General features: G+C 40.1%; 2 protein-coding genes and 1 long non-coding RNA gene across 5 annotated transcripts in view; 1 reads left to right on the top strand and 2 right to left on the bottom strand.

Moving 5' to 3' along the window:
* Positions 1–22,597, top strand: part of LOC5506783 (probable U3 small nucleolar RNA-associated protein 13) — a 42,589-nt gene extending 19,992 nt beyond the window's left edge. Inside the window, exons 15-27 of one of the 3 annotated variants that reach the window (XM_048732888.1) lie at positions 6,847–6,991; positions 8,006–8,102; positions 8,730–8,860; positions 9,556–9,690; positions 10,142–10,194; positions 10,868–10,969; positions 11,385–11,502; positions 12,112–12,177; positions 12,639–12,751; positions 13,343–13,436; positions 13,648–13,702; positions 13,771–13,826; positions 22,458–22,597. In XM_048732888.1, coding sequence (XP_048588845.1) covers positions 6,847–6,991; positions 8,006–8,102; positions 8,730–8,860; positions 9,556–9,690; positions 10,142–10,194; positions 10,868–10,969; positions 11,385–11,502; positions 12,112–12,177; positions 12,639–12,751; positions 13,343–13,436; positions 13,648–13,702; positions 13,771–13,826 — 1,165 coding nt within the window. In that variant the 3' untranslated portion in view covers positions 22,458–22,597. Of the gene's footprint in view, positions 1–6,846; positions 6,992–8,005; positions 8,103–8,729; positions 8,861–9,555; positions 9,691–10,141; positions 10,195–10,867; positions 10,970–11,384; positions 11,503–12,111; positions 12,178–12,638; positions 12,752–13,342; positions 13,437–13,647; positions 13,703–13,770; positions 13,829–14,496; positions 14,632–22,457 lie in introns of those variants that run through there. The other 2 variants (XM_048732887.1, XM_048732889.1) reach the window with 2 other exon arrangements.
* Positions 3,937–5,201, bottom strand: LOC125572400. The gene is made up of 2 exons (XR_007313814.1): positions 4,631–5,201; positions 3,937–4,445 (listed from the first exon to the last, which is right to left on the bottom strand). It is a non-coding gene; the product is annotated as an uncharacterized LOC125572400 (long non-coding RNA).
* On the bottom strand, positions 15,908–17,139 carry LOC125572399 (8-oxo-dGDP phosphatase NUDT18-like). Its single transcript, XM_048732890.1, has one exon. It carries the CDS (start codon positions 17,018–17,020, stop codon positions 16,085–16,087), a length of 936 nt encoding a protein of 311 aa, XP_048588847.1. The 5' UTR covers positions 17,021–17,139; the 3' UTR covers positions 15,908–16,084.
* Positions 22,598–23,888: the final 1,291 nt, after the last annotated feature.

The raw sequence follows: 23,888 nt of genomic DNA, 5'->3' as shown, positions 1-23,888 counted from the left end.
GGACGTTAAAGAACCACTGAAGAAGGCAGAGTCCATCTTCAGTGTCTATACTTGGCCGCATAACCAAAAGGGGCATTAACATACCAACACTCTCTCATTTCCGCAATTCTAGAAAAAGTCGGCCCAGCTTCCTTTCCTTTCCCTCTCACCAACCACAGGGTGCCCGGTCAGAGCGCCTGAGACTAGGCGGGCTAGCGTTTTTGGAAGAGAGATCTTAGATCTTCTAGAGAAGAAAAAAACGTATGTTCGAGAAGTAAAATAAGTATTTCGTTTTTTTAACTGTAGAAACTCAATTTTATTAAGTTTTGGAGAAGCACGCATCGAAGTAATGGGACGGATTGCATTATACTCTCCCTAAAAGACACAATGAGTGGTTATTAAGAAATAAAATAAAGCTTGCAAAGTTGCACAAGAAACATGTGAGTAAAGTAAATAGGAATTGTATGTATGACAGAAATTAACAGAATTGAACCACCTTTTCTAGTTTGTACCAAAAAAAATGTGAATGTGAGTGTGCGACAGAATAATGAAAAATCTTCCTGTTTACTTTATCAAGTGTAATAAATAGAAAGCAACCAATTTCCCGTAAAATGGCTTATTATGCGAAAATCACTCTTCAGCCGTATAAGTGGCTCTTTAATCTCCTGTATTTGACATTCGTTTGTACGATGCGCTTTAACGTGGGCACCAAAAGAGAGTTTCAAGAAAGTAATTCAATTAGCATTTCTTTGCCTCGCTGGTTGTCTAGTGAAGCTTCAGTTGGTTTACCTCTCAAAATGGTCAAAGTGGCCACGCTAGCGCGCGTCGCAAGTTACGCTTAATAATCAATGGCCCTCGGGAAACCCCTGGCGTGAGCGTAGGTGCAAGAGCGCCACGGAAGCAGATCGCAAAAAAAATGAATTGGGAAGGGCGGTCACGAGAAGAGAACAGAAAGGAAATCGGATTTACATCAATATCTTCCCCCCTTTTTTTCTTAAAAAAAAAAGAAATTCTCAGAGTGATCTTTGACGCCGGCATTTTATAAATGAAGGAAATTTAATTGGCTTATCGAGCGACTTTTATATAATGTTTGTTTTTACAATCTTGAATCACTATGGGCCGCTTCATAATTCTCTTCCGCGCTTATTTTGTTGGTGTAACTACCATGAGTCCGTAGTGTTGATTGTCTAGGTTCCAGCGGCTGTTCTGATTGCACCTCCTCGTTTGCACGAATTTTTTGACATCGCACAATGTCTCTGAGTACTTCCCCAAGAGCTTTACGAAAATCATCCAGAAAAATGAAGTAAATGACAGGACCAAATGCAGCATTTACATAAAATACAATATTCAACGCATCGTAAACTTGCATCGTTGTCATTTTGTTTGTTAATGGTATTTCACCAATAAAGACAAGGCGAAGAAGGGTATTAAGCGTGTAAATTGGCGATGTACAGAAAACAAACAGTAGCAAAGAACATAGGACCATACGAACAGCTGATCGAAACGATCTGAGTCTCTTTTCTCGCTGGGCTTCTGGAAGGTTCATAGCCACTTGAGTACGGACCAGTTTTCGTATAATCACAAGATTTATGCTAATAATGGAGATGACCAGGCAGACGTACAAGCCATTTGTTGCCACATAGTATGCTGCCGTGGACTTAGTAAAAGAACAGTCGCAAAGGTTCGTCCCTTTCTCGACACCGCAAATCAACAGCATAGGGACATTGAGCAAGCCAGGCAAGGACCACGAGAGGGAGATGAGTGAGACCTTCACCAATAGACTTCGGTTTGACCGTTGTGCTATGGAGGATACGGCTTTGAATCGCTCAATCGAGATTATCAGGAGAGTGATCAAGGAAACCCAATCCGTTGAATTGTACAACCAAATTACCATTCTGCAGGTTGCATCGCCGATGACGCCACCAGCCCAGTGTGTGTTCCGTGTCAAGAAAACCATTAACGCCCAAGGAATATTAAGAACTAGAGTCACCAAGTCAGCTGCTGACATATTCAACACGAACAAGTTGGTAGTTTTCTTGGGAACCATTTTGGCAAGTACAAGAACGATCACTGTCGCGTTTGAAACAATACCACAAAAAAGTATCACCGCAAGAGGGACGATAATAGCTAGGGCAATATCTTGTTGGCTCTCTTCTGAGCTTTCTCCATTTTTTTCTGAGACGTTTGAGCCAGTAAAGTTAACCCCCAAAAAGCTCGCCATGCTAACAGTTGTCATTGGTTTTTCGTTGCTATTGCCTTTTTCTTGTTAGTTGCCTTACCTCTGTCTGTTAAGTGTCTCACCTGTGTATGTTATTTGCCTCACCTTTGGTGGTCCTCACCCGTAAAATAGATCCTGTACAGCTGCCGAAACTAAACGATATGCTCACTTTATTCCTCACTACATTATCGATTCATCATATGTTGAAGTAATTCAAAGTATGATAAATGGTAGCGGAAATAAAACTGGATTAATAAAGCCCTTGATTGATGGTAATGAAAGAGTATTAAATACCTCCGTAGGCGAAAAAGCAGTCGGAAGATAGTTCGAAGTTACAATTTTTTATTGCGATGTTTTTTTTCATATATGTAAGGCGCCATAAATAACGAGTCCATAACGAATGATATGTTTTGATGAAAATATTTTTGTTTTCAAATAGCTCATAATTTCTTCATGGAACAAATATTTAGTTTTGAAGTGTTTATGCATATCATGATAAATAGAAATATTTATATTATCAAATTACTTGTAATTTGGATTACAAAATAACACACGTTATGGAGAGTTAATGGAGTGTTGGCGAGAAGGGAACTGTATGAATGGTGGGAAAGGACTGCCGTTTTTAATAGCACCTCATAATGCTCCACCATCTTTTAGAAAGGTGAGCTTACTAGGTTCTTCTTTTTGAAATGGTCATTGCAAAATACGACATCACGACGTGTTTCTAGACAGAATGGAGGAACACATTAACCTTGTGATGTTACCGGAGCTTACTGAAAATCATAAGAATCCGTGCATTTCCTATGCTTTGCTTCTTGGCAGTATGTTTTTTTATTAGATTCTAAATACTCTCTTAAAGCCTATGTATTTTTAAAATTTTCCATGCTCTTCTCTCTTTTTTCATTTCTCTGATCTTACCGCGAGTGTTCCTTTGATGTGCGTCAGGAAAATTAAGATATGTGCGTCAGGAAAGATATTTGTCTTCAAATTCATTATGTTTTAGCTGGAACTGTAGCAGCTTAAAAGCTTTTTGTTTTTAAAATATTGCTCCTTTTTGCACTGTTAGTTTCAGAGAGTAGTTTTAACTCCAAAAAGGGAGTAAAAAACCGAGGTACAAAATGACTCCCTTTTTGGAGTAATTTTTTACTCCCTTTTTTCTACTCTCTCAAGGGAGTAGATTTTACCCCTGTAGGGGAGTAACTAAAGGGAGTGATTTACTAGGTTGCTTGCTATTACTCCATTAAAGGAGTACAATTTACCCTCAAAATGGAGTTATTTTTTACTTCTTTTTTTCCTACTCTCTCAGGGGAGTAAATTTTACCCACTTTAGGGGGTAGCTAAGTGGAGTAATTTATTAGGTTGCTTGTTGTTACTCCATTCAAAGAGTACAATTCACCCTCAAAATGGGAGTCAATTTTTACTCCCTACTAATTGGGTAACTAAAGGGATGATTTCAACCCCCTCCCCCATGTTTTTTACAAAATGGCCGTTTAAACTCCACCTACTTCAGGGGTTAATACTGGAAAAATTAGAGTAATTTAGAAACACCAAGGAAAAGACGTTATTATGAATTTGACAAATCATTTAATTAAACAATTCAGTTTAAAAAATAACAAAAATATAAGTTGAAAAAATGTTTGAAAAATAATAGTCATTTGACATAAGGTATCCAGGACAAAATTACTAACAAGTGTTCCAACATAACAAAGCTGAAACAAACATACACAATATTATTTTTCTATAACAACTTTAACAGCTTTTGAACATTACCCTTTTTGGCGTCATTACGGTTTTCCAAAAGAACTGCCTCCTCCTCCATCTTTGTACATTCAGATAAGAAGCTAGAAGCCTAATGCCTCTATATGCACCATTTAAATTTGAACCTGGTAGGCTAGCTTGAAAAGATAGCTAGGTTCTTCATATGCAGGGTTTACTGTGATCAGAATATACGGACAAAAACCAACTACAGTAACATTAGATATTCAAAATAAATATCTGGACAAATTTTAGGTGCAAGACTGATTACTAGGTTTTTACTAAGCTAAGTTATTCAATTTTGTGCTTCAAGTAACAGTTTATAAAGCATAGGCGCTTTAGATGTAAGTACAGTGATTAGTGAATAACGTAAGTTTACGAAGTTTTTATTCGTTTCTTGCGATTTACGAATTGATACATTCCTTATACCTCCAACTTCTTTCTTTTCTGGCTTTGCAACTCGAACACATTTTACTATCTCTATCATAATGTCCTGCGAAGATAATAAGAGAAACACATAAGAAGGTAGTATTGCTTTGGAAGATAACAAAGAATCACAAAACATATCAGTCTAGTTCGAGAAATCCGCTCACGAACGATGATTTGATGCTGAAGTTGGTCGCAAAAATCACATTTACTATTGAACCTATCACATTATAAAGCCCATTACACACTAACCTTTTACTTCAATCCATTTTCTGCCATCAAATCCTTAAAAAAGGTGAATTACGCGTAGAAAAGACGGGAATAAACGGCTATCCGTTTGGAGGCTGTGATAATGGCTTTCGTTCGGCCGTTATGATTTTGCGCCTTGGGCCCAAGCCCCTCTCGGCCACTAAAGCGAGGGACGCCCGGTACATTTTGCTTTTACGGGCCCTGGTGAGCCGTCTTCTATCTGCAAAGCGGGACTTCTTTTTTTATAATCTCAAGTAGCATTTCTATTAGAAACAATATATATGATTTTATAATGTTCAAATCGGATCTAAGAATTTTATACAATTATCACCCTACCTATCTTTCTTTTCAATGCAGTACTAATTATTCTGAGCGAATTCTGAAAGTACACCACATAAAACTCATGTTCGAGTCCAATGCCTGTCTTTGATTACATTTCTTATTGTTGTAGTATAGCTGAGAATATATGCAAGTATGGTGAGGCCTGTTCTTGTATTGAAAATGTTCTTTTAGGATTTCCTAAGAATTTCCTAAGAGTTCCTAAATTGTAGAATGCTTCAAATCTTCTTCCTAAGATTTTGGATCAAAATCCAAATTTTGGATCCGATTTTCTGGTCTACTGCTTATACTAGGAAATCCTAGGATTTTTTAGGAAGTTTAATCATATTTTGTTGTTTTGATCGAACTTAGGAAATCTTAGGAAACTCCTAGGCACAGGGTAGAGTTTTTGTCTCAACAATAAATACGATAAATTATTATTTTTATCTGTTGTCTTATATAATAAAGACTATCGTTTTCCTTCTTAAATCCAGCTAATTCAGAGTAAAAAAACAACCCGCTTTATTTTATATATTTGGTGTGGTTTGTTACTGCTCTAAAAAGATACAGCTGGAGTAAAAACTACTCTTTCAACACGAGATGGCTGGAGTAGTTTTTACTCTTCAAAACCTACCCCCTCAAAGGAGTACATTTTTACTCCATTTCTTGACCATCTGGAGTAAAAATAACGCTTTTCACTTCAGATAGTTGGAGTAGCTTTTACTCTGCTAAAATTACCCCCCAGAAAAGAGTACTTTTTACTCCATTATTTGACCAACAAGAGTGAAAATCACTCTTTTTCTAAGAAACATTCGATACTAATTCTCAGCAGAGTAAAACTTACTCCGTTAAGGGAGTAAACAAAAAAAATACTCCTCAGTGGAGTAGTTTTTACTCCAATAAAGGAGTTCAAATTACTCCTTTAAAAGTACTCCATCGCAAAGAGTAGTTTTTACTCTCTGAGTGGAGTAAAAATAACTCCCTGAAACTAACAGTGTGAAAGCCAACTTAATCCCCAGTCAACCCGGAAGATCATTTATATCTTGGAAATAAGCAATTAATCGTCGCTTGAAAAAGAGCGGTATTACTGATATCAGTTGGTAACTTCAGTTACTTGCAGGGAGTCGACACATTATTCTTTTTCCCCATTACAAAATTTTCGAAAGTACGTGCAATTTGCGTGCAATATCTAAGAAGTAATTTATTGTGTGCGGAGACCAGCTCCTTCTCTTTCCTCCTTCGCGCGTCATCAACATATGTCTCTGCTTTTTCTTTTACGAAACTCGACTCCTATACTACGAAGGTTTAGATCACATTTAGAAGCATTTTGAGATAGTAAAAAATCAGTTTATCAAATTATCCTTATGGTGTATGGTAGAGATTTTTCGCTGTTGCTCGAATAAGGCACGCGCAAAACATGTTTCGCTCCAAGGAAAGCTATAATATCAGAGATAGTAAGTACAGTGTTGGCTTATTTCCCTGAAGCTACGTAAAATTAGTAGCATTAATCAGAAAAATCGTTCTGATTAATAATCCTTATTTCGTATTTTGTTTTCCTCTGTAATATAATTGTATGGTTGTGAAGGTATCCTTATCTTAACCGGATTTACTGTACTTTTGAAATAAATACATTTTCAAATTACACCTTGGATTTTTAGCATATCGGTTATAAATGGGAAAATTTTGAGGTTGCGCTAATGTCCGGCCCTCTCGTGGCTTGTATTCCCATCAAAGAAATCTTCCCTCACAGCAAAACGTTGCGTGTTTGTGCTGTGGGCTTTCAAAAACTCTCTCATGGCCTGTGTTTGCAGTAAGGAAAACTTGCTGATCATTAAATTTCGCGTTATGCTGCTTTTTGTGCGTCGCACCTTTAACAACTCTCTCATGGCCTGTCTTTGCAGTAAAGAAATCTTCCCGCACAGTGAGGCTAAGGCTCGACTGGCAGCACAGATCGCTAATAAATATGACTGGCTGGGACCCAACCGGGGTATCATCAAGGACTTAAACCAGAACACTAAACAGAGGCCAAGCTTTGCCATCAACCAGGTATTTGATGGAAGCCTTTTAATGTTTTGTATTGGACAACAATTTGAAACCAAAGTTTTACAATGCGACACACGCTACCGTGGCCACCAAGTCAAAATTTCACAATGCGACGCACACTACCGTGGCCAACAAGTCAAAGTTTGCAATGCTACGCACGCTACCGTGGCCATCAATACAAAGTTAACCATGCGACGACGCTACCGTGGCCACCAAGTCAAAGTTTCACAATGCGACGCACGCTACCGTGGCCACTGCAATGCGACACGCGCCACCGTGGCCACCAATACAAATTTAACTATGCGACGGACGCTACTGTGGCTACCAATACAAAGTTAACCATGCGACAGACGCTGCCTGGACTACCATGAAATATATTGTTTTAATAAAGCTATCCAATAAGCACGCGAGAACCACATATTTTATTGGCACGAACTTCATACAAGGAGAATCGAGGACTTGCGCTAAGAGATCACGTGACTGTTTGGGTGTCAAACAAGCGCGCGCTCAGCCTTTTAGCGGCAAAATAACAGAAAAAAAACATTTATTCAGTGTTTATTAAAGGAATTTTTTTTTCAGAAAGTGTTAAGTTTTATTGAAAAATTGTATTTCTTCGTCGTTCTCTGGTGTGACCGGCGCAGTCATTTCTGATTTTTTTTATTATTATTTTGTTTTGAATTTGCCACCCAAAAAGGTCACGTGATCTCTTAGCGCAAGTCCTCTCTTGCTTCGGACATGCGCTCTTTTGAAAGCATTTCTCTTCATCGCTGGTTGGCTAATGAAGTTCATGTCAATTAGTACGTTGGTTGTTACTTGGTTTACTTGACCAAAAAGTCAAAGTGACCACGTTAGCGCCCGGCGCACAGGAATGGCGTCTTAACTATGCCTAAGAAACACAAAATATAATGTCGTGATCATTACTAACAAATACTAGTTGCTTCGTGTAGATGGTATACAATTAAAAAGTTGTAACCATTACTCACTGTAACATATTGTTTATCTCTGATATCCATTCAGATGCCATCCGAGCACATCAGTAACATAGCGCTGCTGCGCTCTGTGTTCGTTGAGGATCTGGATCTGCTGGTTGTTGCGTCAGAAGACCATAACATATGTAAGTTGGGCAATTGTTGCTTCCTATTTGTACGTCGCACCCACGCCAGTGCCGGTTCTTCTCCTTTTTCTTGTCTTCTTTTTGTGTTTTGTGTTACTGCATCTTCGTCATTTGTTGATCTTCCTATTTCTTTCCTTTTCCTCCTTTTTTCCTGTTCATCCTTGACCCGCATTTTACTAAAATGTAAATAAACTTATATTTCTTGTGCAGCTTTTTTTTGCGTATGAGTACTGAGATGTGTCCTCACAATCGCCGTTGCTGTTAGATGTCATGAAGCTTACTTTTCTTTGTCTTGTTCTTCATGTTCTTTTTCTTCTTTTTTATTTCTTCTTCTTGAGTGTGTTTTTTTTCTTCATCACCATCCATATATTCGGCGAACACTTTGTTCTTTCTTCCTCTTCGTTTTCTATTTTTTCTCTTTCTCTCTGTTCTTCTTCTGTGAGCGTAAACGTCATGGTCCAGTCTGCACGTTATTATTAACGATATTTGGTTGAAAATTGCCCAGTTACTCGCTTGAATTAGCCGATGGAAATGATTTTTTTTAGTCAATCGGTATTGTGCAGGGATCATAAAATGGCAGCGTGATTGGCCTTCTTTAAGACGTCTCTGCTGTGATTGTTGTTGCAGACGTATGGGGGTTTGACATGGATGCTGTGTCAGTGCTACAAAACATGCGACCAGCAGACGAGAGCCTGATCTTCAAGTATGCCATCTTACTGGGTGACAAAGTTCCAAGGGCGGAACAAGAGAATGTTGAGGTACACTGCACTAGAACCTCGATATAACGATATCGCACACACACCACATAAAAAGAAATTCATCATTATTTTTGAAAGAGCCATTGGCATTAAACTTTGTATGGTCGGAACCTAAATAGATGGTCGTTTTGCAGAGGTAATTGTTATATCGAGGTTCCATTGTAACTTTGGGTGTGTTAGCTATTCTTTCTATGGAATAAGTTTTTTTGGTTTGGGATGGTTTGGAGGACATTGGACATTCCGTGGAGGGGGTAGGCGGCGGGAGTTTGGTGTCTTTCCGTTCAGATTACCAGAGAGTAACAACTGTAATCTAAAATGCGGACGTTCTGGGGTTCGACCTGTCAGGTTTAGGGTTTCTTTAAGAGTATTCCCTCCCTGATGGGATAAATGTTCTCTGAAACAATGTCAAATAAACCAGGTCACTAAAGACAACAACCAAAAGACAAATCCAAACCCTGAAGCGAAAAGAGAAACAAAGCGTGACACTCACCTAAAAAAATTCTGTAAAGTCTATAAAAAAAAAACTTTCATCAAACGGACACTTCCATATTTTGGAGAAATGTTTTGGTCCCGATGGCGTCCATTAAGGTTCTACTGTACTTTTACTGGTACTTATCAATCCTCGTGTTTCTTACCAAATAATTGTCAATGTCCTACACGTTTTGAGCAAAGGATGTCGAACATTCCTGTTTCAGGGCTCCAAAGACCAGGACTCTGTCACCAATCGCGTGGCGGGATTTATCTGTCGTAACGTACTCACAGAGCATACTAATTGTGTGACCGGTCTTGCTGTGGTAGGCAAGGATGCGGGGTATGGCACAACTTTCCTGGTAAGTGACACCACTGCAAATATAAACAAGACTGTTAAAAAATATGGTCTGACAAAGGCCTCGCTTTTGCACTGAAATTCCACACGACCACAATAATCTGAAAAAGCATTGCCGTTATATTAGTAACCGGTCGTCACCACATGGTGTCAAAGGTGGGATGTCGTATTGGAATCTTAGTATTATCCTATAGAAATAATCATGAAGTCATCAATTACAGTAAACTTTCACTTCCTTATTAATTAGAACGTCTTAACATTTCATATCGTGCCATAAATGAATTCAACTTTGCTGTGAAGATGCGCGAAACTCCAGCAGAGGCTTCCAAACTTACAATATTTACACTATCCGAAGCTACTGTTTTGTTCAGGAAAATTTGGGGATGTTAAGGCGAGTAAACTTAAAGCAGTTGGTCTATAAATGGCTAAGGTTGTCTTTGTTACATGTTTTTCAGATCAGTGCCGGGTGGGACCGCAGAATTCTCCTATGGGATCTAGAAACAGTCAGGTGATTTGCCCTTAGATAAGCTTTTTTACTACTAAGTTAATTGCTACGCATCTGCGTGTTAAATATTGATAAACAAAGTTAGATTCTGAACTGGAATAATTGTGATTAGCCTATTGCATTGTTACACATCAGTGGCGGTTATGTGATGTTGTTGCAGCCAAAAAATGTAAAGATTGATAAAGATATAAAATATATAGGTGGATGCACTTTTATAATGATAAACCCCGTAAACCATTTTGATATTGATTTAATACATTTGGAATAAATGCATTATCATAAACAATATTTTACAGAGCAACCAGTAACACCGTGACACTTAAAAATATGTGTGGAATGTTTATTGTCTTCTGACGAATCTGACGCAAGAATTTAGACACAGACTTGTTGAGACATGTTTCTAGTTGACTGTTTGAATATATTGCAAGTGATTGGTCGGAACAAACATTCCATACATATTTCCAGTGTTCATGGTTTTATTGGTCGCGCTGTAACAGTTAAAATAAACTGTTTTTCCACGATGTAGCAGCTTGGTTGATTCGGAGTGTCACCCTCTTATTGACACCGACAAACGTATTCAGCGGGCAGAAATCAAACAGTTTTATTCCGAGACAGACTCTAGTCTTGCCCAAAGTGTTATTTGGAAGTATTTAGGATGTCTAATTGATATTTTCAGACTGCATGATAGTTTCCGGAATACAGATAGCAACGCCTCGTCCGAGAGTGAAGAACTGGCATCTGATGGTATCATCTTAGATCTTACATACAGTGCGGACAGGTAATAATAGAGTGTGAGCACGCATTTGGTCAAGACCATTTAAAACTGACATCATCACATTTTGATGATGGGTAGTATCCAAATTTGTGTGGATAAGAAACGTCTTGCTATGTATGTTCTATTGCCTTTTTAGGGAGAAATTCGCATCTTCCAAATCTTCCTAATTTCCTTTTATCCCATTTCAAAGATGCATACCTAGACAAGCCTCTTTGATCCCTTGCTAGACCACCTCTCGCTCACTTCTGTGATTTTCTTAGTACTATGCTCCTTCTACGGATGAATTAGCAAACAAATGACTTTGGCTAAGTCTTTGTGTGTACTAGCCTGTGCCGTTTAATCTTCCATCTTTTTTTTCTGTGCTTTTTTTTTTCTGCTGTCGTATGATTCTCTTGTTGGTGTATAAATTCCATTTCAGGGACGAGTTTGCATATGCTTCATCAGACAAGCTTGTCTATATCCGTCGGTTCTCAGACAAGGGCAGAGAGATGAAGCTGTTAGCTGTTCTACAGGGTCATGAAGCAGATGTTACTCAGGTATCTACGGCTTTATCTAGAGTAGTGTGGTTAGACCTTATGCCTTCTCTATTTTTGACGGGGCTGATGTCGGACATGCTTGAGCAGAACTGTTGTTTTGTTTAAAGAAAAAGCAGCAACGTTATAGGTATTTTTACATAGAAGAAAAATTTCCAATTTTGTTCATCTACCTCAAGTCCCCCTCATACAAAGTTTACCACGGTATACATTGTCTTGAAGTAGAAGCTGGGAATTGAAGGGATTTGTCAGTCTTGTCTCTTGAGTATCTTATATTCGTGAAAATGTATTTTTGGTTGTTATTGTTTTAAGGGGACTTCCACTAAAAACTACTTGACTTTTGGGTTGGCAAACTAGCGCAGGCCCAGGCCTTTAGCTGCAAAATAACTGCAACAAAACGCGATTTATTTAGCACTCACATCGTCACTGCGTTCTTACTACATCACTTTGACTTTTTCAGCTGACAATTTTTCCCAATTGTGTAGTTCCAGAAAATATCCATACCCCCCTCCCCCATGGAGGGGATTGGAAATTCAGGGAGGTGGGGGGTTATACCTCCGACCCCCTCCATGGGTATGGATATTTTCTGGAACTACACCTTGTGAATTGCAGGTTCGCTGGAGCTCAGTTAGGAACAAGTGGGTGACAGGATCAGAAGATGGCACCATCCGAGTCTGGGTAAGTTAAAATGCACAGAGCTTTGCTTCCATACTAATTTTTTTAAAAAAACTTGTGAAATATAGTAAACACACTAATTTCGGTTATTTTTTAATAACCGAAAATGTCAAAATTGTGGGTTTTCCGCCATAGGTATTGGACACCAAACAGTATGAGTCAAGTAGCTAGATGATTTACTTGAAATATTGATATAGACGAAATGAAACATTATCAAGTAAACATATTTAATAACATTGAAGAAAAATGGTTTTCAAACGCCTATTGAGCAACAATACAATGAACTTGGTACAATATTTCAAATAAGTATTTTTATTTCAAATAATTCCCAACCCTCCCGTGAGGAGACTAGCCCCTTCCACCAAAAATGGCATTTACTCAAACTCTTTATATTTGACCCAATTTGTTAAATTTAACACCTTAGAGTTGTGTATACTTAACACATTTCTAAAATCTCCCCTCAGAATGCAGATGGCATGTCTTGTGAACTAGTTTTGAGTGCTCAGGGGGCTGTATCCGCGTTGTGCATCGATCAGGTTAACGGCTGCATTGTGGCAGGAATTCAGGAAGTGATCAGGTAGAGCAAAAACAATGTGTATTAGGTGCATTCACAGGGCGGGGGTGCGCAAGCTGTGCGTATCCCCCTAGCAGACAAAAAGTGGGTCATTTTTTATTAATGAATCTTCAAATACTATGCATTTTTCATATGATACCCATGATTGCCTACCCCCCCCCCCTAGTAAGCAGCTTTGTATGTGACTTACAAGACTTATGTTGCATTCATACTAGAGACAAAACTGTATTTTTTTTTTACTAAATTTTAAATTGTTGTTACTGATGTACCGTAGATCAGCTTTAGCACAAAAAATCTATAATACTTTTTGAAGAATGTTATGTTATCTGTCTCTGTCTCTGGATTTCAGTGTTTTTCAATCAGGTTTTTTTTTTCTCTGACAAAAAAGTCTCTGTTTAGGTACTAAATTACTGTAAAAATTTATGGCTACTAGCAACAATATCATGAGTGAAAATTTTCATTTAAGATTTAGATGGATAAATTTTAAACATTGCGAGATTTTATGAATGTTCTAGTATGAATGTTCTTAAAAAATCTTTTTATTTTTAGTCGTGTATTATGGATAGTGTTTACATTTTTTGTTTTGTTTTGCAGAGTTTATGACCCTGAGACACGAAAGATTGTGCAAAAGAATGTTGGCCACACTGACTCAGTGCGATGTGTGATGCACATTCCTGAGAGAAGTCAGGTAACCTTTGAAATTGTGTATTAATGGATGTGTACATTGTTGTGTTACTATTGTTTATCAAATAAACTTTTTGTAGTGAGGGTATTGTTTTTGTTATGCTATATTGACAAAATGTGTTAATTGCTTAGTAAATGAATTGCATGAAGTAAGAGTAAATTTTTGTGTGATGGCATGTTAGGTTCTCTAATGTTTTGAATATTGCTCTACATAGTATATATCAGCGTCATGGGACAAGACTGTCAGAATATGGAATGCCTTCAAAAACAGTAAGTGATAAAATTAAAAATAGAACTCCTAAAACAACCCTTACATACTAGCTTTTTTTCTTCTTCAGGTCGTAAAAGATCAACAAAAGATAACAAGGAACAATCAGAAGATGCAAACAGTTAGGTAAAACAACTGCAATAAAGAAACTTGCTTTTATTGCTGGACCGTAACAGGCCTTGGAATACTTGGGGGGGGGGGGGGGGGGATGGGCATGACACAGAGTTATTTAGAAAACTTGAGGGCACCCCTACTGGTCATTTCCTTAAAATCAAATAAAAAGTGGCCCCTTAATGACATTACGGCACTGCTGTAAATTGAGTTTATAAGCGACAGACAACCCTTTTATCAGGGGTGGTAGCCTCAGGGTCATTGCCAGGATTTGCTTTGGGGGGAAGGGGTGGGGGATGTGCAGGTATAAATTATGTAGGAAGTCTAAGATTAGGTGATTCTTCGATAAAGACCTACTACTGGGGGGTTGGGGGGGGGGGGGGGGCAGTCATGGGTATCATGGAAAAAGCATAGTATTTGAAGATTTTTTAATCTTAGAAATTACCCACTTTTTGGCTGCCGATCTCAATGGCCCATAACAGGGGAAGGCACAAAGTGCTTGCTGACCCCTTATGAACACCAAGGACTCTTTTGTTTTTAAATAATTGCCAAACCTTGGACTTGCTTATCTTTGCCTGTGAACTCCTCTTACCCTATCCTCTTATTAGCAAATCCTGACCACAAACTTACTTAATTACCCATTCTTGTGAACTAGAAGGGAAAAACATTTTCTTATTTTTTGCAGGTGCTAGATGAACATGAACAGTGAGACCAATGCAAGATATTTTTTTAAGATTGTAAAAAGGAATATTATATTTTAAAATGAAAGATGTAACATGAATTTTTTAAATTCTTAGCATTAAAGCACTCCTACAGTCTAGTAAAATTTGTCCTAGTTCAGTCCCTTGCCCTATATACATGCTATTTATTTTGTTTGAGGACTATGTCTTTGTTAAACTCTCCCTAATTCATCTAAAAAAACGAATGAAAACCCTGAATTTGGTTTCCTCTGATGAGAAACTGTGATTTTCCTTTTTTCTTTAATAAGGTGTTTTTTTCTTTAACCAAGTTGGTTTTTAGATATTTAAATAGAAGAGATCTACTGGGTGTGGTTGGGGGGATAAGGGGGATGATTATTCAATACTCACTGAATCTCGAGTATTTTGCAATGTCGTCCAGTCTTAGAACAGGAACGAAAGATATCCAAGTGAGAATAACATGAGTGCTGGTGATGAAATGACTCCCATTTTATGTAAAATCAACTAGTTTTATTTTCTAAAAATCGCAAAATCACCAAAGTGTAAAACCCACATTTCTTAAGCCTCAGAATCTCAAAGGTCATATCCATCAAGACAAACATAGCTGCAAGAGTGACAGAACCTGAACAGACACATACACATGGGGTGAGAAGTGGCAGATCAAGGAGTCCCAAAAAAGGGGGTCCAAAGAGATTTCTGTTCTGCCCACCCCTAGATCCTCCCCTGGTGAGCACACCCAACCTCACTCGAATTTCTGACTATGGGTGTGTTTGTCCATATGATGCCCTCTGCAACCCCTTCAGCCAATCCTGGGCACGCCCTTGCTGAAAGAGAGGAAACTTTTCATTTATATTCTTTACAAAATAAGAAACTGTTAAGGTTACACATACATTTAACTAATGGTTTAGACTTCGATTTGCTATATATGTAATACAAAATTATTTACAAGCAGATTATTCTCAGTTCTTTGTGTGTCGGAAACATAAAAGGTAATCAAGCTGGGACATGAAGGGTGAATATAGGTTAGTAGCCCTTCCCCTGCAGGCCTGTACCCAAGGGGGGGTCAACGCACAACGGCCGAAGGCCCACTTTTGGATCGCAATGGACGTGCAATTTGTTGACAAATTATAAAGCATAATCTAGATCACTTGGTATTTGGTATTTAGCCAAATCTGACAATAAACGTCCCATGGAGATACTGCAACGCATCGGGGATGGTCAGATTTTTATCAGAGAACTCATTCCATCCCTCCCCCCCCCCCCTCCCCCGGAAAAGGTAGGTCCAGTTTTTTTGGATTTCGCACCCCCCCCAAGAAGAAAAATCCTGGGTACGGGCCTGCCCTGTCCCCTCAAGGTGGAGCTGAGCAAGCTTGCCTTTGATTCATCACAAAAACATTGTACAATAAAGCTGTTTAAAAAACATACCCATGTTTTCTCTGTATAATGATTTCATATTGCATGAGCTGCACTTATTTGCCAAGTTTCTTGGTGTTTCATAAAATAACAACCAATTAAATATATTCTTGGTTTCATTCAGTTAGGAATTATGGGTCAGTTAAGGTGCAGCACCAGGTATCATGTGCTTATTAAGGAAACACAACCTTGAGTGTCAAGAAGCTTAAAAATCTTACTCTTCAGAGAGTCACTAGAAACATTTATCCAATGAAACTTCTCTGAAACAAGATTACATTTCTTCACATTGACAAGGACAGACAGACACATTCCATCTGCGGCGCCATGTGGACTGCCAACATGCTCAATTTTCAAGACCCCACTGATATCATACTCTATGTGTTGATCAGCTGATTGTAACACGACTTTCACCATTTCTTTAATTCCATGATAAGGGGAGATAAATTCTTTGGGAAGCTTTGGTATTCCATTCTTGGAACTTCTCAACAGAACGTCTAATTCATCATTTTTTTTTAAAACAGCCAAAATTATAATTGACACTTTGTGTTGTGGATTTTTTACTGGCATAGATCTAAATAACACATCATCGCGACGTGAATGATGCCATTGCAAAGTAACATCAATCGCAGGACATATATCGTAAGCTCTCAGCTTCAATTTCGTAAATATATCCTCCCTTGAAAACCACGCGGCTCCCAAGGATTCCTTATCAGGCTTTGTCTTGAGTTTTCCCCCTATTATTTTTCCTGTAAACGTCACCCGAATCCAGTTTCCAAAGACGGTATCAATGCAAATCATTGTTGATGGCTCGAATTCCAATCCAGTTTCTTCGATAACCTCTCTTTTAGCACCTTGAACTAGACTTTCGTTCTTTTCCAAGCGACCAGCGGGTAGGTACCACTTCCCTAGACAAGATTCCTTAGCTTCTCTCATCATCAATATTTTCCCATCCTCTCGAATAATCACGGCTGCAACGATATAGCAGATGTGTCTCCCCAAAGCAAAGATTTCTAGGTCATCTTCCCCGTCTTTCGGGCTACCCCCAGCTGAAAATTTACTCAAAGTAATGTCTTCAAGTTCTGATACAACCATCTGCATAATGAGACAAGTAGAAGAATGGATGAAATTTCGCTTAAAAACCTACATCAGGAGATGGCACTTCACTTCTCCGCCTTTCTATTTTACATTCATCACTCATTTGACTTTCCACGTCTATACCACAGGCTACCCGGACGAATGCTGCCTCCAGAGCATAAATTATTACTGGGTTACCTGTGGTAGCTAATGCTTGCAAATCATTTACGAGTTATTGGAGGGACTTCCGTGTCACTCGATCGTCGGATCGTTGGATCGTTGGATCGATCATCCGTAAACTTTTTGTGGTCTTTCTGTGCTTTCGCAACACAGCAATTTTTAGATATTCCTGTAAACTTCCGGTGACCAAACAAAACAAGTAAAATGCTAGCAAAGATTTTAATTATTTTTGTTTTAGTAATTGCCGATTCGCGTCTCTGGGTTCTCGTGTTTTCTATTGAGTTTGTGCTGAAAGAGCGACTAGCCAAAACTGCGACTTTTAAGTCCGAGAAACACAAGGGAAAAGCCTGTGTTAGCAGGGTCTCTGTTTGCAGGGTAAAAAAGCCTCTGTTAGAAGGACAAAATAGAAGAGGATAGATTTCCACAAACTGATTTTTCAAAATTTTTCCCAATCAGCTAAACTAAATATCAAACAAAACTCTTACAAACACATGGCCCTCGCTTATTAATCGAATGACGATTTTGCGCCTTTCTAGAATGTTAACATGCATAAAACACATTGTATGACAGTAGCGTGATCAATTATTGCGGGTATTTTATTTTGGAAGGAAGTATTTTGTAGCTTATTGATGAAAACCGTCTCCTACAAATCGCTATAAGTAAATGAATCCCAAAGAAGTGATTTCCTTGCATCGCGACACTTGTCCGGCTACCCATAAGACAAATTTTGTTTTCTTACTATAAAATATCTTGATCTCTCTCATTGAATGTCATGATTTTTTCACCATGTAGATTTCAATAAGTAGAGCATATGTTTAAATTGAGACAAGTTCCAACAGAATATCGAGCAGTTTAGTAAGTAACTCAACTAGAAAAGCCTAAGCCTGCTGCTTTGGTTTGGTAACTTTTTTAGAGGTAAACATGTCAGTACCCATGTGTAGTGTAAGATATGTAAAACTATGAAAGTTATTTTGGTATTTTAGTGCTTATTTTTTTGGTATTTTGGTCCTTCGTTTAGATAATTTTTGTTTTCTTCCTAAAATAACTTCACCTCTTATTGAATGTCGTTTTAATTTTATGGAACGTTTTCAATGAAATCTAGATATTTGTGTTGGGGGGACTGGGGGGTTTCAGAGAAACTAGTAGGAGGTGCGGATCGCCCCTCCGGGCCTCCCAGCCCGCTTTCAGTGAAACGAGTGGGAGGCGCGGATCGCCCCTCCGGGCCTCTCAGTTCCACTCCAAGCTGGGGACTTTCGGTGACACGTTTCGCGTAGATTAATCTACGTCGGGACCACTTCGCGTAGATTGATACTTAGCAGAAGTAGGTCTACGCAAAACACACTCCACTGGGTAATTAGCGATGGTTAACCCATGTCGGGGGACGCCAGCGCCTTGTGCTAGGACCGTTAAAACGAGGGACGTGGATTGGGCCGCCAACCTAAGGAGCGCGGAATAATCGTTTTTCGGCCGTAAATTCAAAGCTGCTGGCGTGGCGTTAAAACCTGAGTTTTACTCGAACACCTCGCTCCCGAACTCCTCGCGAATTTCTCGCAGCCTCTTTTTCATCTTTTCGCGTGTCTCCAGGGAGGGCCCTTTCCTGCTTTTTTTCTCACGCGGTGCGAGGCCGTGTCGAGCTCTGATAGCGGCCTTGAGCGCGTAGTATCTCTCTTGTTCCTGAAGTATTAGCCGAAACTCTTCGTCTGAGATATGCCCGTCCTGCAGAGCCTTAGAGACAAGCTCGCTGATCGAGTTTTTCTTACTCTCCGCTAAAACCATCGTGTCTTCGTGTTTAGCCACCTTGCTCGTAAGACCCCTAAAGCCCAGCGACCCCTGCCAGCGGACCGCCGATCAGAACCCCTATCCCACTCAAAGAGACCCCTACCTCGGCGCTGGAAAGCGCCCCGGCAGCGACGCCGGATGCCACAGACACAGCATGGGTAACGGCAAAGGCTCGCTTATACGTCTTCCGCACCTGTCGATGATGCGTTATCTCGTTGTCTAGAACCGCCTGAGTGTCACATATTTTCTGGAGTCGGAAGCTTTGCACGTCGACGCCGATGCTTGCCGGAGCGGTAGGCGTCATGTGCGTTTACGGGGGGCAGACGCTGGGAAGCGAAGGGTATATGGCACCGCTGCTAACGTCGCTGTTTGCCATGCTTGTTATGTCGGACCTAGGTTAGCTCTAATACGAGGCGAACAGGCTTGCCCTTAAAGTCCACCCGTCTACCGCGGTCATCCCTGATCCATATTTGGATACTCGAGACAAACCCAGAGGAAGATGTTGCGGCACAAACGGGGATGTCGGGTCCATAGACGACTTTCTCGTGCGGCCTCCCGCGGGTTTCTAGGCAAGCGAGAACGTTTGAAGGCTCGCCTAAGGCGAGGCATTGCATGCGGTCTACGATATCGCAGAAAATGTAGAGGGCCTCTATTTTCGGCAAAGCCACCTTCAGTGGGGCCCCCCAAGGGCAGTGCGAGGCCCCGCCCACCCAACTGATCGTCTTTAGCCTCTAGGCCAAATAGTGCGCAAAGCTCGGCATTCAGGAACGCAACGCTATTGGGCATGAGCGCGATCTTCACGGTGAGGGGATCCAGCTTCGCGCTCAGAATCTTGCTTTCAGCGCGGTTGATCGTTTCCACGATGGACTCGGCCATGCCCGGCTGGCAGAGTAGCGATGGGCGGGAGGGAGGCTATGGTCGTTATCTGATGCTCCCGCTCGAGATTATACCAGCTGTTAAACAGCCAGCACTGCCGGAGCGCCACGAAGCGTGGGCGCCTTATCGGCCGCTCGAAGAAGAGCGTCAGCTCGCCTTCGGTGAACACGGCATGTAGGACCACCATTGTGTTGAACATAGCCCGACTTCGTGTTTAATAGGGCTAAGCATGGATTGGGAAGGCTGGCGGATGCTGAACGAGGAGGCGATTCCCCGAAGGGAGGAGGAGGAGACGAAGAAGGCGGCAGTTGCGGCGGGAGCCTCTATAGCCGAACATATCAAACACGCTATAGCCGAACAAGTCAAACGCGCAAAAACCGGTTTCCCTAGGTCTCTGACCCTCGCGCAAAAGCTGCTCTACGCCGTGCCCGCGACCCCCGTGGAGAGCACGGCCTCAGACATCACCCCACTACTCACGCAGCTAGAGATACACGTGGCTGAGGACAAATCATTCACGACTAGGGTCCGAGACATATTCAGACAGTAGTCACGCACAAGTCCGCCAAGGAGTCTCGCCGGTGTCTATCGGAGCCTTCCTATGGGTACTGGCCACAGCAACTCAACTTTGCGGTCTGGTGCACAACCGCCGGATGCGGGGTGTCCCTAACCGACCCCGCTTTCGCCACGCTCCCCTCTGTCATCAGGGGATTTCTAAGGTTTCACGTCTACTTCACCACCCGGAGGATACTCTACGAGTATTATTTTTGAGTGCTCAGGGGGCTGTATCCGCGTTGTGCATCGATCAGGTTAACGGCTGCATTGTGGCAGGAATTCAGGAAGTGATCAGGTAGAGCAAAAACAATGTGTATTAGGTGCATTCACAGGGCGGGGGTGCACAAGCTGTGCGTATCCCCCTAGCAGACAAAAAGTGGGTCATTTTTTATTAATGAATCTTCAAATACTATGCATTTTTCATATGATACCCATGATTGCCCACCCCCCCCCCCCCCCTAGTAAGCAGCTTTGTATGTGACTTACAAGACTTATGTTGCATTCATACTAGAGACAAAACTGTATTTTTTTTTTTTACTAAATTTTAAATTGTTGTTACTGATGTACTGTAGATCAGCTTTAGCACAAAAAATCTATAATACTTTTTGAAAAATGTTATGTTATCTGTCTCTGTCTCTGGATTTAAGTGTTTTTTCAATCAGGTTTTTTTTTTCTCTGACAAAAAAGTCTCTGTTTAGGTACTAATTTACTGTAAAAAATTATGGTTACTAGCAACAATATCATGAGTGAAAATTTTCATTTATGAAGATTTAGATGGATAAATTTTTAACATTTCGAGATTTTATGAATGTTCTTAAAAAATCTTTTTATTAAAAAAGTAAAAATTGAAGTCGTGTATTATGGATAGTGTTTACATTTTTTGTTTTGTTTTGCAGAGTTTATGACCCTGAGACACGAAAGATTGTGCAAAAGAATGTTGGCCACACTGACTCAGTGCGATGTGTGATGCACATTCCTGAGAGAAGTCAGGTAACCTTTGAAATTGTGTATTAATGGATGTGTACATTGTTGTGTTACTATTGTTTATCAAATGAACTTTTTGTAGTGAGGTTATTGTTTTTGTTATACTATATTGACAAAATGTGTTAATTGCTTAGTAAATGAATTGCATGAAGTAAGAGTAAATTTTTGTGTGATGGCATGTTAGGTTCTCTAATGTTTTGAATATTGCTCTACATAGTATATATCAGCGTCATGGGACAAGACTGTCAGAATATGAAATGCCTTCAAAAACAGTAAGTGATAAAATTAAAAATAGAACTCCTAAAACAACCCTTACTAGCTTTTTTTTTTTCTTCAGGTCGTAAAAGATCAACAAAAGATAACAAGGAACAATCAGAAGATGCAAACAGTTAGGTAAAAAAACTACAGTAAAGAAACTTGCTTTTATTGCTGGACCGTAACAGGCCTTGGAATACTTGGGGGGGGGGGGGGGGGAGGGATGGGCATGACACAGAGTCTTTTAGAAAACTTGAGGGCACCCCAACTGGTCATTTCCTTAAAACCAAATATAAAGTGGCCCCTTAATGACATTACGGCACTGCTGTAAATTGAGTTTATAAGCGACAGACAACCCTTTTATCATGGGTGGTAGCCTCAGGTTCATTGCCAGGATTTGCTTTGGGGGGAAGGGGTGGAGGGATGTGCAGGTATAAATTATGTAGGAAGTCTAAGATTAGGTGATTCTTCAATAAAGAACTACTTTATCGAAGAATCACCTTGGGGGGAAGGGGGGGGGGGGGGGGGGTTTGCCCAGTCATGGGTATCATGGAAAAAGCATAGTATTTGAAGATTTTTTAATCTTAGAAATGACCCACTTTTTAGCTGCCGATCTCAATGGCCCATAACAGGGGAAGGCACGAAGTGCTTGCTGACTCCTTATGAACACCAAGGACTCTTTTGTTTTTAAATAATTGCCAAACCTTGGACTTGCTTATCTTTGCCTGTGAACTCCCCTTACCTCATCCTCTTATTGGCAAATCCTGATCACAAACTTACTTAATTACCTATTCTTGTGAACTAGAAGTGGAAAAAATGTTCTTATTTTTTGCAGGTGCAAGATGAACATGAACAGTGAGACCAATGCAAGATACTTTTTAAGATTGTACAAAGGAATATTATATTTTAAAATGAAAGATGTAACATGAATTTTTTAAATTCTTAGCATTAAAGCACTCCTGAAGTCTACTAAAACTTGTCCTTGTTCAGTTCCTTGCCCTATATACATGCTATTTATTTTGTTTGAGGACTTTGTCTTTGTTAAACTCTCCCTAATTCATCTAAAAAAACGAATGAAAACCCTGAATTTGGTTTCCTCTGATGAGAAACTGTGATTTTCCTTTTTTCTTTAATAAGGTGTTTTTTTTCTTTAACAAAGTTGGTTTTTAGATGTTTAAATAGAAGAGATCTACTGGGTGTGGTTGCGGGGGGGGGGGAAGGGGGGGATAAGGAGGATGATTATTCAATACTAACTGAATCTCGAGTATTTTGCAATGTCGTCCAGTCTTAGAACAGGAACAAAAGATATCCAAGTGAGAATAGCATGAGTGCTGGTGATGAAATGACTCCCATTATGTTAAATCAGCTAGTTTTTTTTTCTAAAAATCGCAAAATCACCAAAGTGTAAAACCCACATTTCTAAAGCCTCAGAATCTCAAAGGTCATATCCATCAAGACAAACATAGCTGCAAGAGTGACAGAACCTGAACAGACACACACACATGGGGTGAGAAGTGGCAGATCAAGGAGTCCCAAAAAAAGGGGTCCAAAGAGATTTCTGTTCCACCCACCCCTAGATCCTCCCCTGGTGAGCACACCCAACCTCACTCAAATTTCTGACTATGGGTGTGTTTGTCCATATGATGCCTATGCCCTCTGCACCCCCCTTCAGCCAATCCTGGGCACGCCCTTGCTGAAAGAGAGGAAACTTTTCATTTATATTCTTTACAAAATAAGAAACTGTTAAGGTTACACATACATTTAACTAATGGTTTAGACTTCGATTTGCTATATATGTAATACAAAATTATTTACAAGCAGACTATTCTCACTTCTTTGTGTGTCGGAAACATAAAAGGTAATCAAGCTGGGACATGAAGGGTAAATATAGGTTAGTACCCCCTTCCCCTGCAGGCCTGTACCCAAGGGGTTGTGAACGCACAACGGCCGAAGGTCCACTTTTGGATCGCAATGGACGTGCAATTTGTTGACAAATTATAAAGCATAATCTAGATCACTTGGTATTTGGTATTTAGCCAAATCTGACAATAAATGTCCCATGGAGATACTGCAATGCATCGGGGATGGTCAGATTTTTATCAGAGATCTCATTCCATCCCTTCCCCCCCCCCCCCCCCCCCCTTCCCGGAAAAGGTAGGTCCAGTTTTTTTGGATTTCGCACCCCCCCCAAGAAGAAAAATCCTGGGTACGGGCCTGCCCTGTCCCCTCAAGGTGGAGCTGAGCAAGCTTGCCTTTGATTCATCAC

This window comes from Nematostella vectensis, chromosome 9 (assembly GCF_932526225.1).
Source record: "Nematostella vectensis chromosome 9, jaNemVect1.1, whole genome shotgun sequence".
Lineage (NCBI taxonomy): Eukaryota > Metazoa > Cnidaria > Anthozoa > Actiniaria > Edwardsiidae > Nematostella > Nematostella vectensis.
This window is presented reverse-complemented; position numbering and strand designations above follow the sequence as displayed.